The 20,349-nt window shown below is 45.4% G+C and overlaps 1 protein-coding gene across 4 annotated transcripts in view; it reads right to left on the reverse strand.

Annotated features, from left to right (window-relative positions):
• NFATC2 (nuclear factor of activated T cells 2) overlaps positions 1-20,349 on the reverse strand; it is an 86,655-nt gene that overhangs the window by 18,713 nt on the left and 47,593 nt on the right. For 3 of the 4 annotated variants that reach the window (XM_013951419.2, XM_067308017.1, XM_067308019.1), the window contains exons 7-8: positions 19,931-20,057; positions 17,626-18,321 (exon numbers count right to left, since the gene is read on the reverse strand). In XM_013951419.2, the coding sequence (XP_013806873.2) occupies positions 17,626-18,321; positions 19,931-20,057 (823 nt within the window). Of the gene's footprint in view, positions 1-5,318; positions 5,379-17,625; positions 18,322-19,930; positions 20,058-20,349 lie in introns of those variants that run through there. The other variant, XM_067308018.1, reaches the window with a different exon arrangement.

Below are 20,349 nucleotides of genomic sequence, written 5' to 3' on the forward strand. Positions count from 1 at the left end.
AGGAGCATGCACAGCCAGCTCACGAGCTCCGCAGCTGTACCTCATATTGAACCTATTAGTTTGGATTTAAGTGTCCATTGCTACACTTCCTGGGTGAATTCCAACCAAACAACATCAGGCTTTGGAACCACACAGGGATAAAACACCCTCTTGCCTAAAATAAAGACAGAACTTGCTTACGTTTCACATGCTCTCGTTTGACTACAGAACACATGCAAAACCAATTGGCAGACCATTCCTCCGGCTGGGAACGCAGATTAAATGGGAAGACTGTTTGCCCTGCCGTTGGGGAACTGGGCACAGTGAGCTGAAAGACACAGTAGTAGCAAGTTTGAAGGCCAAGATCACCGTAGCTCTTTCTGAGAGGTCTTGGAAAGAGAGTAACTGCCACATCTGCAAACATGAGTGAAATGCACCAGCTAACGCACACGGCGTAAGGAAACTACGAAGCCACTGGAGGTCTTCTGCAAGGCCAGAGTTTAAAGGTATTCTGGTGGCCAATCAAATCACTGTGGATTAGACATCTACCTATTTTTTAAAAAAATTTAAAGTATGCAAAGACACAGTATTCATCACCTCTCTGAACCTGGCCCAGACCATACCTGCTGTTTCCCAGACAGACAACATGGAACAAATGCTGGTGAACAGCAATAGTAGAGGTCTTTCAGTAGAAATTTGTGACCATCCTTTGGGATGCTGAACAGAGATGGAAAGGTTTTGTACTAGCAAGTGCAAATACCTGGGCCTGATTTCTCGGTGGTGAGGTAAATCTGACTCCTGGCCTGCTCTTTGCAGCAGCAGCAGCATGAGGAAGGCTCATCACGTGCTATGCAACATCATGACGTGACCATCCAGTTGTCACCGTCAGAGTGACATTGCACAGAACTGTCCTAATCTCTTCTTTGGGATTCAGGACCGAGCTACCAACACTGCTGACTACCACTAGCTGCTTTGCTTTGCCCCAGGCTAAATGCAAAGGAGAAGGACACCAAAGCAGCAGGGAAACCAGATGAAGTGAAAGGACAGCTGTAGATCTGGGCCTGACCTGCAGTTCCCTGCCTGGTCCTGGTCAGCCCAACAGCAAGAAAACAGGAAGGTGCCTGGTAATGGGGAGGGAGTATTTTAGGTGCTACAAAAATGCCACATCAACAGACCTAAAAATGGATGTAATTTACCGGTGGGAAAAAATAGACCGTCCAAGAGACTGGGTCTTCCCCCTTTTCAGCCGAGAATTAGAAATGCACTCAAGCTTAAGTGCGTGGTTAAGCCCCGCTGACTTTAATGTAAGCTCATGCTGCAGGGCTTTGCTGAACAGGTTGACGAGGGAGTTGCAGAAACGCAAACTCGCCTGTGTTTGTGCTGACACCAACCGGTGACCTCAAGGGGAGCCTCCTCGAGTGAAAGAGCGGGTTCTGCCCCCGGGCCCGCGCCGCGGTCAGCATCCCCGCGGGCTGTCCTGTCCGCGCGGAGGCCACGGCGCCCATGGAGGCGGTTTCTCCGCGGGGTGGGGAGCGTTAGCCGCCCCGTGCATGCACCACATCTAGCACAACGGGGCTTTCCTCTCGGAAGGACCCTTAGGCATGATTGTAATCAACACTAATAATAACGGCGCAGTTTGTATTTGTGCCATAAATCAGCACTGTTAATAGCAACAGTCAACAGTCCCAGGAGAGGGTTTGGTCACCGCTGGCCCTGGCTGGGAGCAGAGCGCCGAGCGGGATGCAGACGGCTGCTTCACCCCTGGCTCCTTTTGGCTCCCGTTCTCGCCTTTCGCACGCCAAGACAGAGACAATTTCCAAGTTCAGAAAGGTTAACTTTTTGGTGGGCACCTCGCCTCCCCTCTGCCGCCGGGCTGGACGCCCCAGCAACACCCCAGCTGCGTTGCTGGCTCACCCGCTTGCGCGAGGCACCCCAGCCTGGGGCTGCGGCCGCATGGGGCCACGTCGGGAGGGGGCCAAAGAGCAACGCGAGGAGAGAGGTTTGTTTGGTTTGGGCTTTTTTTTTTTTTTTAATCCTGAAATGTCATCTGCATCCAGCTGTTAGTATTTTGGAAATCTGCTGGGTTTTGTTTTCCTCATGTGGTTCAGCATGGCTGATGCTCCAGCTGCAAAACCTTTGGCAGCCAGTGAGCCTGCTTAAAGCAATGATACATGAAAGCCTGTGTCCTGGCCAGCACCTTTGCCTCCTACCAGCACCCTGGGCCTCCCCCTTGGGTTCCCAGGGCAGCTGCCTTGTCACCTGGACGGGAACAGTGCTCGACGCCGTCAGAACCACAGCAGACACGATGCATCTGGAGTGGGGTGATCGGGAACGGCTCAGATAGGTGGGCACATCAAATGATTTGGTAGAGAAAATGCTCCAGTTGCACCCAGCAGCATCTTTACACCAACTTTTGCTCCTTTTAAAAACAGGGCAATGCTTACACCAAGAACTGTATCATAATAAATATACTGTAGATTGATAAAACTTGTGAAACACTACGGCATTGCTTTCCACCTACAGGTTTTCTGTTTTTTCAGTTTGTTTTTAAAAGCGCCTTATTTTCATAAGTCTAACCCACGTGCTATCCGTAAAAAGACCATGATTCAGCAGCAGCACAGGATATCTATGAGTGCGGGTAACACATTTACCCCGGCACCCTTTCCTCCCACAGCCGTGTTAGTTGCCTGCTCTCTTGGGACTGCCAGGATCCCCTCACCCTTCTCCCTGCCGCGGAGCAGATACAGCTGGCAGGAGCCAGAGCCCTGCCGGGTGCAGCATGCCTTGGAGGAGGGCGCGTTACAGGAGGATGGGGGCTGCACAGACTTATTTCCAAGGAATGTGCTTTTAATGGGGTTATGCATGTGAAAACACGGTGCTTAAGTTAAGGGACAGGGCTTTACTACTTAATTCTTCCATTTGGCAGCTGAATCCCAAGTCCCCAGGTTTTATCCCCACAACTCTAACTCTGTACTGAGTTACTTGGTGACACAGACAAAATCATCCATTACTAACTGGTCAGGTAAATACAAACCACCACTAAACGCAGCCTGATCACGTAACTGGCCCTTGCACGTCTTTCACCTCCTAAGCAGTGATAGAAACAATGCCGGGTGCTTAATAACCCCGAATGATTATATTTACCAAGTAAGCTATAAAAAAAACAAGTGTGAGCTATACAAGATGTGCTTCTGCTGCAGGAGAGGCTTTCTGAGGAGTGCTAGGGAGGCGCTCGCTGAAGGTTTTGCAACCGGGAAGGAAAAGAGGGAGCCGTGACGGGGCAGGGAAGTCGGGATCCTGGACACATCGCGGCCAGTCCGCCCCTGGCTGAAATGAGTCACGCTCCCGGGGTCTGCTAGGGGTTACAACGCTCGGCACCTATCCTGCGAGCCAGCACGAGAAGTGCTTGGGAAACAGCACAGTTCCTGTTTTTCAGGTGCTTGGAGCCACGCTGTCCGTGCTGGCCAGGGGCCGGGCAGTGCGGGACGCCCTGCCTGGCCGCGGGAGCAGCGCGGCTCCTGCAACCCAGCCCGCCGCCTGCCAAGCCCAGGGCACACGGGGCAGACAAAACCCCTCCTTGGAGAACCCCCAGCCCCTGCTGGGCTTTATACGCTGCAGAGAACAAGCCCATCGCTGCCAGAGAAAAAGCAGCAAAGCAAACACACACATATATAGTGTGGGCTGCTTACAGGATCACTGAAGCAGCGGAGAAGGGACTACTTGCATTTCCCTTTTACCTGGAAACAAAAATAAACTGGGAAAACAAAATAACGCCACCATTTCTTTTAAAGGGTGGAAAAAACCTGTTTGGGCAGGGGGAGAGCTGAAAACGCCTCACTGCCCGCGTGCCGTGTTCCGTCCCCGCAGCAGACCTCGGCAGCGGGTCGTCGCGGCGGCGGAGCGGGAGCAGGCGCAGGCCGGCGCGCGAGAGGCGGGCCCAGGAGCGCCGGGACGCGAAGTGCGCTCTGCCGTCCAGAAGATGAAAACACTAGTGCTGTTTATAGAGGGAAACCCAATTCGTCAGCCCAGATGAATTCCTCTGCTAATCCATGCAGGCTTCATGTTTTCCACCAGCCCCAGCCACTGTAAAGACTATCTTTAGGAGGCACAGTGTGTTTGGAAAGGAGCAGCTGGAAAGAGGGGACGTTTATGCCAGCTTGGAAGGCTTTTTGGTATGGAAAAAGAGGAATGCTCTCTTGGGTCTCCCCACAAAATTAAAGCATCTTCATCCAGAGCAAAACGATGCCAAGCACAACAAACAAAAGCGGCTTTCCCCAACTCTCCTGGGCAGCCGCACTCCAGGGCTCACAATGGTTTCCATAGAACTTGTTTTGCTATCATAACAAATTCGATCTATCCAGGCGTGATGGTGCACACTGTTTTCTAAAGACAAGAAAATTAATTTCCTCCCTTATCCGTCTGCCAAAGCATTTTTGTCTAGGTGCCACAGACAGGGACTCCCCAGATAAGCAGTGCATCTGCCTTTCAGCCGAAGGCAGCGTACGTCTTAAAAGAGAAAAATCTCCAGAGGTTTTGGTGCACGTCCGCGGCATGAAGTGAGTTACCTTCACGGCAGAGGAGGGGGAGAGGCTGGCCCTGGCTAATCGCCCGGTTCCTCGGCCCCAGAGCCTCCCAGGCCGAGCTAGCCTGAGCGCAGCGTGCGGCAGCACGAGCTTCCTGCAGTAAACCAGCCGTCTACGGCGCGCATCTCGGCTTGCATGCATGGGAGGAAATGAGTGTCTTGTTATAGCCACCGCAATCTGTCGAAACGCTAGTAAATATTACAGGCCAACTGTGATTAAGGGCTAGATTATTTGCACTGCTGGGGTATCCTCCCGGAGAGCGAGCGCTGCGCTGGGAAGTCACACGTGGGAGAGGTTTCTTCCCGCCCTTCAGCACAGGCTCGCACTCAGCCGTGGTTTTTCAAAAGCAGAAGTCTTCTTCTGCATGCCAGAAAAGGTTGGAGAATAAAAGCTACATCTGGACAGAGACCATTATCAGAAGCACCTGAACTTTGGGCAAGTCTTAATGTTGATCTAAAACTTGCTGCGCTTTGAGGTTGAGAAAAGCTATGAAGCCAAGGAAGCATAAAACAAAGCTCCATGGATATTAATTTTAAATGTGACAATTAAAGAACAGTGTTGAGTAATTTTTATTTTAATACTAGCTGATAAAATTTATACTGAAGAAAAAAATTGTATTAAATTCTGTGATTTTCCTACAAAGGAAAAAGATTTGAAAATATAGTAAATATTATTTGAAGACATGAAGCTGCAGGATGACCCCAGGAGAAGAGGTTTCATGTAACCCAGCCCACCTAGCTGATAATCTCACCCTGTATTTTGCCTGCTGGAAATCAGCATCTTGGGATGCTTCCTAAGAGAGAAGACAGCACCCCACTGAAAAGAAATGAAGATGCATGAAGAAGAAACAAAAAGAGGAAGAATTAAAAGTAACTAAAAGACCATGAAACACAATGTAATTAGAAAATGAATATCTTAAAAATTATTCTCTGATTTGGCTCAGTTCTGGTTTAAACCAAGACAATTTGGTCACTAAACTTGCCTAATGCCTAGAAAGTCAGTGTTCATGTTTAGAGACTATTTCCAGCCTCTTGTAAACTTCAGTCTGTATAAAATTATAATTATTCATGTCCAAGGACAGCTTCCTAGTTTTATGACTGCTCACCTATAGAAATGATGGGCCATATGTTTAAGCGGGGTGGCAGACCGGTACCACCTATGAATAAAGCATAAGAAAGGCAGCCGCCTTGGGTGCCCGTGCCAGCACCTTGGCCTGGAAAGCAGAGGCCACTGCCGGTGGGCAGCCGGGGTGCAAACGCAGATAGCCACAGAGGGTCAGAGGTCCCGTGCCCTTCAAAATTAGGACTTTTATAGACACTTTCAGAGAGCAGCCCTTCTGCCCCCCTAGACGAACAGGAAACCCGAGGGGGCTGATAAAGCCACATCTCTAGCACCAGGCGTTATATGACCATACAGGGAAGGCAAGGTCTGGTACATCATCCGGCTGCCTTTGGCTTTGTGGCTACAGAGTCTCCTGGAAGAGAGCTCTTACAAAATAACTGATGCTGCCTTGCTCATAATGACCAGATATTTAACCCAGGGAGGTTTAACTGTCACAGTACTTTCACCACTGGCTCCCATACTTCTGAAGTGGCTCCCCCTTCATTTAGTCATTCTCACTCTTTCCAAAGAAACTTAGAAACCACCTAAATAAACCAGCACCGATTGAGACATTGCAAATGTCATAAGAGTCATTCATGTGTCTCACTATTTGTCCTACATTTGACTCGATTCATTCACGGATGATGAAGTCATTTATCATAAGAAACCAAACCAAACCACACCACAATTTGGGAATCTTTGACTAGACTCCCCTGGCAGGGACGATCAGAGGGAATGATTACAAACTCACACTCCTCTAATTTGCTGCTTCTTTCTCCCTGGCCCAAATTATTCTTTGCATGTTAAAAGCAAAGGTTCAGAGTCCTTTGCGCAAAGGCAGAGCAAGTTAAGAGATAAGCACTGAGAAAGGACTGAACTTCACTGTCACTTGTTGTGATATCGTCCGAGTATTTCTGCAGGGCCCCAGGTCCCTCTCCCCTGCCCAGAAGGTTTTCCAGGCATGCACTCCGCTGTGCGTTAGTGCACAAACACGTTTGGCACACGACCGTTGCGCTGCCAGTACCCTCCCACCATCCGTGAGTCCAAGCGTGCACGAAGGCCTCCGGCTGGAGGAGAGAAAGGGGCAGTAGTATGCTTTGACCTCTACTTTGACACCTGACCATTATCCACGTGGAAAAATTCTCCCTCAGATGCAAACATATCACTCACTTTGGTGTTCATGGGCAGAAGTCAACTATACTTCTCTTACTAAATCTAGTTAAACTAGGATTTCACTCTAAGGAAATCGTGTTTGTTCAGCTGAGGGCAGAATTTAGTCTGTGTTTTCGAGTACAAACAGTTTCCAAATTAAAAACCCACAAAAGAACATGGCTTGATTAAAATGGGAACTGTGTGGATTCAGAGAACCTGCAGGAAGATGGAGAGTATTAGACCAGTTTCTCACTTAGTGAATTAGTGTTGCCCTGCTCAGTCACATGGACATCATTTTTGGAGTCCTTTGATCCTGAATGGTTTTACTCTAGTTTACAGTAGCTGAAGATTTAACTCTTTTATATCTAACATTGTCCACTGGTTAAATCCAGCTCAAGACCAAGTCTTCAAAGTCATTGTTATCACACTATTAGTCATGTGAGTACAGAGAGATGACAGACTTTAAGTGCCAAACAGATAGTAATATTTGTAGTAGACGTGCCTAAACTGGGGAATGTGAATGTTTCCAAAGTTGGGACTATTTGGATTTGGGGGTTTTGTGCAGACCCGTTCTAGAGAGAAGATCCATCTGTGAAATTCACAGCTGGATGCACTCCCAGATTTCTATGCTTGCAAAACTGAAGCATGGGGACTTGGAGCGTTGATTCAGACACAACTGCATTGTTTATACATTTTAGGGTGGCCTTTACCTTCCTCTGGTTTCTTCTTGGTAATTCTAAAAATAGTTATAATACAAAATGAGAAAGAAAAAGAGCGTGAAAGTCAGCAGCTGGTTGAAAATTCAATTTAGAAGCTAATATGCTGGGAAGGGAGTTTTATGGTATTTGGTCCTTTGCTCTTCTTCCCCTATCTCTGACTCTCCTGCTGGCATGACTACAGATGTACTGCTTGTTTTGCAAATCACAGGAGTAGGGATGACCTGTTAGGTCATCTAGCACCTCTCCTAGCCAAGGCAGGATTGTTCCTGATGGTGTTTCTTCTTGTACAGTTGTTCAGTCTACTTTTAAAATTCCTCTAAAAACATACAGCATCCAAATTAGCACATAAAAGTCTCTTGGAAATGGTGAGTAAGCTGTGCTATAAAATGATTTGGGAGTGCAAGGCCCTACCAGCTTCTGCAGGGTAAAAAAGTGGCTCTCACTATTTAGAGTTCTCAGAAGAAAACTAACTTGGATGTGAATTTCAGATGATTCATCCTCCTCTTTTTTCAAAATGGCCAGGGATTTATAAATAATAATATTTTTATAAGAAACAAAGTATAAAAATCAAGTGGAAGAAAACTGGGCTTTAAATTAATCATCTATAGGATTTCATTTCTCCGAGAGAAAAGATCCATGTGGACAAAAAGGCCTCCATCAACTATCCATGATCGCTGGCAGTAATTGACTTTAATTGGAAAAGTTCTGCTTGTGTGAATAACACTGAGAATCCAGTCATTTTTCTATATTAGAGGACTTTATAACTCGCTTTCAGTTTGCTGAAAAGCTTCTCTTCATGAGAAGACTGTATTTCTTTAAGACAGTTATTCTTGCCAGACATTTTATTTCACAATAGTTACAGAAATGTGCAGATGTTGTCCAAACTTTTCAAAGCAGCGGGGCTCTTTGCAGCTGCTTGCAAGATTTCAGAGTTGCAGTTCGAAAATGGCTCAAGTTGCCTTTGCACTAGGCTTTGCAATAGGAGCTCAATCCTCCCAGGTATTCTACTGTGCTTTAAGGGGGAAAAGAGCCCTACCCTTTCCCCATCTTTGCACATTCTTAACATTAACGAAATTCGTAACAAATGAAACTGTGAAGAGCAGCAGTGCCAAACCCAGGCATTCAGGGTTTCATGAGTCAGCCTCTAATGATCATGAGACAGGTTTTAAAATCATGCAATTAACCCCCCCCCCCCAAAGTTGCATCATTTTTGTCTGCCTAGATTTTTAAACACCAAAACATCGACATTTGTATTTCTAATGTTTGGATTTTTCTTGGGTCTAACTTGAAAATATCACTAAAAGAAAAAAAAAACACCCACATTTTGCTGTAGTCACCTGCACAGGGAACTTTAAACCATTATAAATATTTCAAGATTCACAATGAAATTGCAAAGACTTAGCAATAGCCTTGAGCTGCCATGTGGATGAAAGCCAGTTAACGGGTTGTACTTATATGCAATTACACAGTGCTAATTTTAAAGGGGAGATAAGAGGATAAACTGTGAGGACAACTACATACCCTGCTGCAGGTTGCTTATGTAGCTAAGGAAGGGTACAAACCCCCTCAAAGCATCTCTCTCATAAACAAATCCAGCAGATTGCATCATCTTTGCTGCAAGTTAGCAACATCAGGATTCATTCTGAAGCGGTAAACATACAAAGCAAGTGGGCTGAGCTCGTGCAATTTCTGCTCATATGAAAATCCATTATATTACATGGGCTGTAGCTGCCTTGATAAGTTTAGTTAGCTTGGCAGCACTGGCATTGCTGGTGAAAGCCTTCCAATGCAGACAGTCATAGTGGTACACAAGTCTCTCACTGAAACAGCTGGTGGTGGTTCCCTGACTTGGCATGAGCTGTGCTGATCCCAGCGTTTTTACACCAACAGAGCTGTGTCTATACAAGGGCTTTTACCATAATAGCTGTGTTAGCAAAAGAAAAAAAATCAACCACCTTAACCAGCATAGTTATGTGGTGAGCCGTCTACGGGTAAAACAAGCCCCGTAGAAGGTTTCCAGGGAGCCCTGCTCAGGCTCAATGCAAACTGGTGAATTTAGCTCTAGAAGACGGAGTTAGCCCCCTCACCTGCTTTGTACTGTTTGGTTATAGGCTGGTTTCCAGGTGCATTTCTTGCTTCTGATCTCCAAAGCCCCCATTTTTAAAAACTTGGCCCTTCCTGGATTTTGTCACTATTGTCAAAACAGTCATGATTTTGACCGCATTAAAACAGGTTTTGCACAGAACACCCAGTGTCATCCCTAGCTGAGAGGAACACCACCGATTCTTTTCTCTTACACCCTGTACTTGCTCGTACCACAACTTTGCTCTTTCTCCAGGCTTTGCCCTACAAAACTAGTGCGCTTCTAACAGACACACCTGCTCTCAGCGACAAGTAGGGTATTACTTGCTAGCAGTCACCAGCTCACTCCTAGAAAGCAGCTAGTATACCTCGAAATAGAGGGATGTGGCACTACTGGAGCAAGTCCAGCAAAGGGCTACAAAGATGATTAGGGGACTGGAGCATCTCTCTTATGAGGAAAGGCTGAGAGAGCTGGGCCTGTTTAGCTTGGAGAAGAGAAGGCTGAGAGGAGATCTTATCAACGTGTACAAGTATCTGAAGGGAGGGTGTCGAGAGGATGGGACCAGACTCTTTTCAGTGGTGCCGAGCGACAGGACGTGAGGCAACGGGCACAAACTGAAACACAGACAATTCCATCTGAACATGAGGAAAAACTTTTTCACTGTGAGGGTGACAGAGCACTGGAACAGGTTGCCCCGAGAGGTTGTGGAGTCTCCTTCTCTGGAGATATTCAAAAGCCACCTGGATGCGATCCTGTGCAATGTGCTCTAGGTGACCCTGCTTGAGCAGGGGGGTTGGACTAGATGATCTCCAGAGGTCCCTTCCAACCTCAGCGATTCTGTGATTCTGTGATTCTGTGAAATATAGTATGAAAGGAGCAAGTCTGCTGGAAAGACAGGAAAAGGAGAGCTCTGCCATCCCTCGGGTGCAACACGTGCGCTCCTGCCGCTCACTGCTCCCTTGCGGCCCCTGGTGCCACCAAGGCACCCGTGCAAGGGAGTAGCACACGCAGCTGGACAGCCCTCGCAGGATGGGATCCCACAGTTACAGTTTCACCAGGGACGTTTTGCATCACTTAGGACAAGTCACTTAATGGCGCTCTGCCCCACTTCACCCATCTGCAAGATTTGGGGAAAACGCTTGCCTGCTTCTTTTTACACTGGAATTATTTTAATTTGTTACTGTTTCTCTACACTGGCTGGAGAGTGTCGCTGGACTGAAAAATGTTATTGTTGTTATCCCTTTAAATTGAAAGTGGATTGAAGGAATAAAAGTAAATGTATGGTCTCTTTTGGCAGATGTCTTCCAACAGATGGGTGTCTATGGTCGTCTTTATAAGAGCTGTCTGCTGTCTGTGATTCAGACCGTCTAAGGAATGCCATAAGCGTGGAGTAAATGGACAGCAAGTCTGGGAAAGGACTTTATTGTGGTTTAGAAGCTTTCAATTCCCAACTGCATGAACAAGTTCCTCTTTTCAAGTCACTCTTTGCCAGTATTTCAAAACCATCACTGAAAATTGCTTGATGCCTTCTGAAAACTGAGGGCTTTCTGCTGATAACAGCCCACCGGCCTAGCCTTCAAACCGTGGCCTGTCTTCCAGCAGAAAATGGCTGGGACTGATCTTTTTGTCTGGGTGCAGCGGTTCCTGGCGGGACGCTGTCCACCGAGGGTCCGGAGGGAGCGTCCACGTACCCATCCCGCGCTGCCGGCCCTTCGCTGCGGTGCCCTGGCTCCCCTAATGGGATCTGCATGTTCTTTGGAACAGGAAATGCTTTGTAACACAACTCGCCTGTGGGCACTGTACTGCACCAATTAAAGATTCCTGAACCCGAGAACAAAGAGGTGCCAGTGGAACTATGTTTTTAATCACTTGATTCATTTTCTTCCTTCCTCCACTGCTGATTTTGGATGTATGGGTTTTCTCTCTCTCTCTCTCTTTTTTTTTTTTTGCTTTGTTTTGTTTTGCATGTTTTTAGACAGCAGGACAGCCACTCAGAAAGACCGCTGGGGAAAGAGCAGTCTTGAAAAGGGGCTGGATTTATTGGAGTTTTCAAGCAGCCAATTGTTTCTAGAGGTGAAGAAGAACATCAAATGCCAGTCTGCCATACAAATAATCAGTTCCTAGCCAAGTATGCAGCACTTTTTTTCTGAGAATCCCTGCGGGTTTTTTTAAAGTGAATCAATTAAATGTCTTAACGCTACTAGATGGAAGGTTAACAAGATACATTTTAATAACGGTAAACTGAGGTGCAGGGAAGTAAAATATTTTGCTGAAAGGCAAAGCCCAGACAAAATCTAGCAGACCTGCCTCTTGAAATAATGATCTTTCTACTTCCTGGCAATAGTCTATAGGTTTTCGGGAGCAGGGACCACCTTTTAGTTCTGTGTTCACACTGCACCTCTCAAAGCAGGACTCTGGCATATGACTGCGAGATCGAGGTCCTAATGCAAACGCACAATAGCAGCGATCCAAAAATAAAGCATATAGTGTACTGAAAGAGTAGTGTAAGGTCCCAGGAGAGGATAGGAAATCCGGCATAAAGTGAGTCAGAGCATCAGGAATGAGTCTGCTGAACGCATAGATTTGCTAGAGTGGTTGAGCAAAACTTTTGGAGAATGTACATGCTTCACTCTTAGTCAAACGCTGCCTGAACAGAAATGACCACACCTTTTATGAAAAGTAGTTCTAATTAAAAACAGAGCGTGGCCTTTTTGATGCAAATTGTTGCTCTAACCGAACCACAGCCCATTTGCAACATTCAAATTCACTCCTATCTCCAAGACAAGGAAACAGAAAGAGAGAACACCATTTCCCCCTCTGCCCTCCATCACTATTTGCCTCTCTGCTTTTGTCCAGCATTGACATATGGCAAAGAGAACTCAAAATCAAAGTAAAACATGTTGCTAAAGCTGCCATCTTCTGCACTTTCTGGGTATGAAATCAACACAGTGCTAACAGGGAAAGACGCCTTCCCTACAGCCATGCTGGCGACTGGGACCTGGCCTCTGCCAATGCACAGAGGGCTTCGAGCTGCCTCGGTCCCACAGCCGAGGTTCCCCGACCGGGGAATCCCCAGCTGGCACACACTGATGGAGCTGGCCCGGTGCCACCCGCTCCTCCACCCGCAGCGCCGGGGCTGGTGAGAGCAAGTGGGATGCTTGCGCCATGCTAATGCTGGAGCAGAGGCCCCATGAGGATCGTGCCAGCTGGAAGGAGACTTGTGTCCTGCAAGTAACTGCTAAGCCTTCTCCTCCTCCTCTTCTTGCCTTGTCCAAACCCTCTCCTTGCTTCCAGCATGCATGCAGAGGGGCTGCTCGGGACCAAGCTGCAGGAATGAACAAGGGGTAGGCGCTGGGGGCGCTGACTGCCGCTTACGTAGTGCTGACATAGTAGCTTTACTTCTTGGATCTCCAGGAGACCTGGGGCCTCCTGGCTGTACAGCCCATTCAGGCTTGTGCCATAGTTACAGCCCTGACTAAGGAGAGATGAGCTGGTCAGGAAAGAAGGAAAAGAAAGGTCAAGAAAGAAAGAAAAAGAAGAGGTTTGCCTTTGGTTTCATGCCACTGAGGGGACAAACTGAGGGCTTTCAAACTTTTCTTGTTGAATGAAAGAACACAAAAAGAAGGAGAAATAGGGACTAAATACACTCCAAATGGTCTGGGATGAGAACAATGATTAAGGCAATGGTTACTGTGGTGGGGAGCAAAACTGCTCAAGTTAACACACTGCTGATAGTGAAGGTGATCAGAAGTGTTGGGTCATCTACAAGCACCACATTGCACACACTGCAATTCCCTTTTCTAATGAAATATCTGCTGCATCTGAAAATTTTCTGTAAAATACATGAGTTCACTATAAAACATCTCTGCTGATCGGCAGTCTGATTAACCACTGCACATGCATCTGCTTTGTTTTTCTCCTCCCCATTAAAGGTTACTCAGACACCAAAAATACTTCGGAGACTATCTCAGACGCACCGTTTTGAGTGTCAGATGTGGTTAGATAATTACCATTTGAATAATGACAAACATTTTTCTTTGTGAAGAAACATTACAGCTGAACCTGAAGAAGAACTAAATCTTAGTCAGGCAAATTGATAACATTCAAAACAACAGATACATGTCCATTTATTTGTTTAGGACAAGAGCCTAACAACCCACTTCACACTGAATCTCTGTAAGGCACTCTAGATCGTGTTGAATCTGAGTGCTTCACAGTCTGTAATATATTTGTCCTCCTATTGCTCTTGTCACACGATCCTAGTATCTCTGTGTTGCAGATGGAGAACTGTGGCACACAACAGCGGAATGGCTTCCCCAAGGCTACGCAGGAAGCCTGTGGCTTTGTAGCATGATCCATGCTCCAGGCGATGCATGGGATGGACCAGTGCTCTAATCCCTCGGCGATCCTCTCTCTGTATCCTGATCCTATAACAGTCAACTGTATATTCCCATCAGCTTCAATGGGTTTGGGATGGTGCTGCAAGGGTTTGTCTGCCAATTTCTCATGAATAGGTCCTTCTCCTAGGGAGGCTCCTTTACACTATTTGTTATCAAAAAGCTATGGTATTCTTGTCAGAGAAAAGCCTGACCTGCTGCTTACACCTTCTGTCCACCCTTACATTCAATAGGTCAGCATAGGTTTATGAAAGGAAGAGAGACCCAAATCCAAACCCAAACCTGTGGAGATGTACGGATGTATGTGAGGCAATGTATAACCTAAGTCCGTCTCCCTTACAGCTGTATTTTCAAATCCAACCTCTACCACTTGATAGCTAAAGTCTACTTTTCGGTAACCACATGATCACGTGTAAGAGGTTTGTCGATTCTGTCCATGAGGGGAAAGAAGTTGAGAAGCTGGAAGTGAGCTGTGGTCCATTTGGATGGGCACCTCTTGCCCTGAGGTAGCACAGATAAGAGGAGAATAGGGGCAAATATCTGCTTCCAACAAAGCAAATGACAGATCTCTACATCTGCAGTGCAGTCACAGATGAGCTGGAGACATGCTAAAGATATCTTTAAGTTGTTTATGGATGGTTTATGGTAGCTTATGGAAGTTTATGAATGGTACCAGTTGTGTAGCTACTGCACTCAGAGATCTTTGCAAATGGCAAAACTCAGCCGAGAAGACAGGTGAACACTTGGGCCATCACCTGCTTTAAAGTTCATGCTGTTTTGGCTACACTGCTGGTGCTATGCAACCTAGAGAGCTCAAAAGTTTGTGAGCTGTGGTCATGCCTTTGACTGTAATCCTTCTGTGGAGGTGGAACAGACTAGATCTTTACAAGGCAGGAGGTAAGGAGAGATTAGGTGTGCTAAGTCTCCTGTATCACGTGCCCCGTGCAACAGGGAAGGCTCTGAGCAAAGAACAAACCATGACCTCAGAAAGAAGGCCAAAAACTTCTTCTACAGTAGAGAAGATAAGAAAATAGCTAGTGAAGGGTCCTGCCAGCAGCGGCAGCAGGAGACTGGAAGAATCAAAGAGAAATAGTAGCTGTGTTATCCGTAAGACATACTTTGATCACTTCCAGGAGAGCTCAAAGACTGGGGCACAGTGCACCCTCTCAGTGAGGCACCAGCTCAAGAAATGAGGAAGCGACGGAGTGGGGCTTGTCCAAAGTCACACAAGAAGTTCATGGCAGAGCCCAGAATAGATACAACATCCAGAACATCAAGGCTGCACTTAAACCACAGAGGCAGAGGACAGGAGTTGGCAAGAGAAGGTCACAAATGTAGAAAGGGAAGAAGCTGGTCTGTCAGCAGAAATATAGAGAAAGAAGAACAAAGACGAGGGAGGAGGAAGATGGGGGAGGGCGAGAAGAGAGAAGGGAAGCGAGAGACACCAAAACTGTTGTTGCCTGAGAATCCGTATATCAGCGGCAGTACAACACGCTCGTGCCAGACCTGACTGGGAAGCGATCACCTGAGCAACCACCCAGGAAAAATCACAGCAAGACCTAATGGCTCATGTTAGCTTAGAAGAGCTTTCTGGATAAAAAGGATTTGTGAGTAAAAGCCTCTATAATCCTTTTGGTTTGGTTTCTTTTAATACTATAAAACACAAAAATAAACTTTCTAGTTAGCAAAAATATGGCTTTTGTTATGTTCTGAGTCACTTTTCCCCAGCAGCAAACAAAGTGGCTTTTCAATTCAAGTCCCGAACATTTTAGAATCAAATGTTTCACAAAGGCCCTAAAGTAAATCACAATTCTCTCCAGTCAGACTTCTTAATCACGTAAACTCCCCGAAGCCAGCAAAGAGACTGCATGTGACCAGACTCACCTTGCCTGAGTGGGGTGTTATGACTGATAAATTAATCTCTAGTTTCAAATCAATTCAGGATGATCCAGGCTGCCAAGCAGAAGCTGGGAATTTCATTTCTAACTTGCTGCTATTCTGTGCCAACTGCACGGAGGTGGAACATATCCCTTGTGAGGTGTGCTATAGTTAGATGTTACTGGCCTGATTCAAAACCCAGTGAAATCAATTTTGCAGTCCATTTTTGGAGTTCATTTAAGTGGACTTGGGCTCATGTCTAAAGTTTGTCAGCTTTAACTTCAAATATCCTTCTTCTTTTTTATTTCTGTTACAAGGTTTGTACCAAGTATTTCTAGAAATGTGGAAGAATCTGTCAGCTTCTCATAATAAAAGTGCCTTAAAACCCAGTGTTCAGCTTTGTTATCAGAAATATTATCTTGCTTTGTTATCTTGTTCCATTCCCTGAATAGTGAATGCTTTTTATTTTATTTCAGACCCAGCAAAATCTCCTAAATCAAAATCACTATTAAATCCCAATTCAACATTAGCAACGTTCCCTCTTCAGACACTAAGCTGTAAAAAGTTCTCCAGATTTTCCTGTGATTGCACCAAAGCTGTATCAACCACATTTCAAACACAGACTAAGGGGGAAAACACTCCAGACCCTACTTTCCCGCAAAAGCAGAGATGAAGACTGAACACGATACAGCCACAGAGCACTCACTACCTGAAGCTAAGAAAATAAAACAATTTCACAACTCTAGGTGAGTAATTGCAGGAAAAATCACAAACTACTGGGTACGGAATTTAAACATGCAAACCATGTAACTCCGCACATTCACAAAATCAAATCATGCATGCAGCTGCCTAGATTGCGAAGGTAAGAGCAGTGAACATATGTGAAAAGCAGGTCCACACTTCATACCTAAGAACACCCTATATTTGCAGCAATGTATCCAGCAACCTCACTCTGCTCCCACTAAAGCCAGTGTCGGTTTTGCTGCTGACTTTTATAATTGCAGCAACCAGCTGCAAGTATTAAGTTTGCATTGCTTTCCTCTTGCAAGGAACAGTACTACTACTTTAATAAAAGAACCAATCAACCAGTTTGCCAATAGCTGCCTACCTAAGAATAAGCAGGATATGTTCAAAGAAAGCTTTACTCTAACTTATATTCATTCCTAAAGGCTAAATCTGCTGGGCTCACAACAAAGAAACAGCATTGTTCTACTTATCAATGTCCTACTGTTCATCTAGAACATCTGCAAAAGTTTTGCCTGCAGCACTACCCCATTCATTACAGGCCTTGATAGATTCTTCAATGGGCTTTTTTTTGGTACAAAATGTACAAAAGCGTTTTATAAAGTGGACTTTGCCCTGATATGAATAATAAAAAAATAATTAAAAAGTGCATTTTGTTTCAGTTTCTCCATTTTCCAAACTAACGTTTGGCAAACGGAAACAAAATGGCAACAGCTTAAAACCTGACAGCTCCCTCCATGTCACGAAGCAAGACAGAGGCTTTCTGCAGAACACTGTCTATTTTTTGCCCCATTGCCAAAGTGCATTGCCATCTACCAAAAATGCAATTGATGAAAGACTAAAATGCAGAATTTCATGAGCAACAGATCCACTCCCATCAAAAGGAGGCCACATTGTTTTTGTGCAGAGGAACAGGTAGGATTTATAAGTTGTAAACTTCTCCCCTCCCTCCAACAAGCCAATCCATACAAGAAAAGAGTGGGGCTTACCGTCATCCAGATATGCTTGGTCCAGATTCTGTTCCTGTTTAATAGTGACTCCAGCTGGTAACACTTCTTTCTGGTCGCTAACTGGTGGTCCATTTTTTGCTGCTCGCTGGCCTGAGGCTGTCTGCTGCTGAATCACGGTAGGATACGAACTTGGACTTAACCTTTGTGCTTGACTGACTTGGGGCTGGCTGGATCTCGCAACGTTGGATGTAAAATTTTCACAGCACATGATGTGCTGAAATTCTTGGTGACTTCCACACCTCAGTTGCTGGTTAGTTGGAGAATAGTGGATCACAGGAGAAGACTGCTGGTTGCCTGGAGAGTGGTGGAGCACTGCTGAAGTTTGGCCTGGAGAACCAGCGTGCACCAGCACTGACCTATGGGCATCTGAAATAGCCACTGGTGTAGCCATCAAACTGGATTGCTGGTAGCCCAGTTGGCTAGGGCTAAGGCTCTTGCTTCTTTGGTATATTACAGCGGCTGGATTCTGCTGATGGTATCGAGAATCGGGAGAAGAAAGGCCTGAGCGCAACTGCTGGCAGGGGGCCATAGTGGCCACAAGACAGGAAGGGGACTCGGTGACCATTGTGTGCTGTGAATAGTAAGGCTGTGTTACTGTTCCCAGACCACTGTGTACTGTATTGCAGATTAAGGCTGGATCATAGTCATCAATGGGCTCTGTTTTGATTGATGGTACTAGAATAAAGCATGCAAAGGACATTATTCGTAACAAGCTGATGAGAAACAGAGAGGTTTTCCTTGAAGTAATAAGAGATTTAAGTCATTTACAAGGTTTGCATGCGTGAGCTCTTATCTCACAGGCATTGGGTTTAATAAAGCATGTAATTGCAATCATGGGAGACTCTCTACTGAAAGCACTCTGTATTAAAATGGACATGAAAATCTCTACCCAACAATTTAACTGCAGATTTCTGAAAATTTAAAAATTCAGTATTTTAACTCATTTTAATTCATTTAAGGGCCATTCTAGCTGGAACATAAGCAAAAGAAGCCAGGAGGCAGGTGTTTCTTGCAGTATTTCCATCTCAAAGGAAGGCTGAATAAATGGACTTCCTATGGAATATACAACTCTCATTTTTCAGTCAAACATTTAGTTAAGCAGAGCTGAAGTTAACTGAAGTTAGCTGAAGTTTTAGGGAGTCTTTTTTAGCCCCCTGCTGCTTGCACTGACTCCCTCAGTACTGACAGCTGAAGACCTTTCTGACACCAGCATTTAAAAGATCACGATTTCTACTTTAGTAAAAGGTGTGTGAATCTTGGTGTGGATAAACAGTGGTCCTCTGCAGACAAATACTGACATTTCTAGTGCTTGTTTCTGTAAATCTTCCCCAAAACTCAGTACAGAGATACCATACCATGGAAACCATATAATGTTCATGCAACAGGGTTATTTTTTGGAAGTATAAGGTTTCCTTCTCTGAAGCGGTCTATTTGAAAGTTCATATTGAAATAATATCATCTTTCTCAATACTATTTCACAGTGCAACAATGTAGCAACTATATGATTCATGTGTGACGAAACAGCAATACCCTACATAAATCATAAATTCAGGGAGATGAGCAGAGAATTTTAGGCTAGAAGAGACTGAAATAAGAACCAGTACGAATGTTTGCCCATCCTTGGAAACCAGTGGAATTAAGACACCATTCTGAAGCTTGCAAAAAATCTGGTACTGTTATTTTGTGCTTTCTGGTTTTTGCAAGCACAATACTTTGATTTTCTCACAATATTTTTCTCCCAGCCAAAGCGGAGAAATTCTGGGAATCTCATTAGTAATCCTGTTGCATTTATGGTGAGATTGCTCATCAATTCCCAAGAGGAAGAACATCAGAAAAGCATTCATGTTTTTCTCAACCAGCCTCATTCTGAAGAATATATATTGCTCTTCTTCCTCCATACCAAGCCCTTGTTATTTTCCCAGATCTGATGTTATCTTACTGTGGCACACGTCAACTGAGGAAGGCAGTGCTCATTGTTTTCACAGGGTCACATCATGTCGCAGACTGAGTCTGCTCCCATTGAAGCTGTTGGCAAACTCTCATCAGCTGAATGGGGCAGGATCAGTCCCTTGCCAGGATATCTGGCCCCTTAGATTTATGGGAAATTCCTGCTCCTAAGTCATACACATCCTTTAAACCAAACAGTTGTTGAGTGCTTAGCTGCGTGTCTGAATTAAATTAGTAAAATTTGGACCACCAGATAATGGCAAGAAAACAGCATGGCAGAAAATAAAATCTTGCTCAGGAGAAATAAGTGACAATGTGCTCTGTCCTTGGGAATTACCTGGGTGATAGGTAAAATGCTGGGGTTGGCTTCTTTTTCTTTTCCCATTGATGACGTAGAAATTCACCTTCACGGGTGTGCGGATGTGCTTGTTACGGTATTCTGGTATTTCTACAAAAAGCATACTCTGAAACAACAAAAGGCAAAAAATATCTGATTAGCAACTGAAGCTAACAGCAGATTCTTAGGTACGTCTCCCCTGTTATGCATTCAGGGGTAAAGGAAAAGGAATCTTATTATCCATCCCTGAAAAGAAGGGTATGTGAGGAAGAAGGAAAGAAAGGGCAAATGGAGCAGAACCTGAAAATTTCCACTATTAGAAATTTCTGGTATTTCTGAGTATCCTCTGTGGTATTGATGTTGTTCTGAACATGAAGAGAGAAGTCTCAGCTACAAATAAAATACACAGAATGGTCATA

Source organism: Apteryx mantelli, chromosome 18 (genome assembly GCF_036417845.1).
Source record: "Apteryx mantelli isolate bAptMan1 chromosome 18, bAptMan1.hap1, whole genome shotgun sequence".
NCBI classification, from domain to species: Eukaryota; Metazoa; Chordata; class Aves; order Apterygiformes; family Apterygidae; genus Apteryx; species Apteryx mantelli.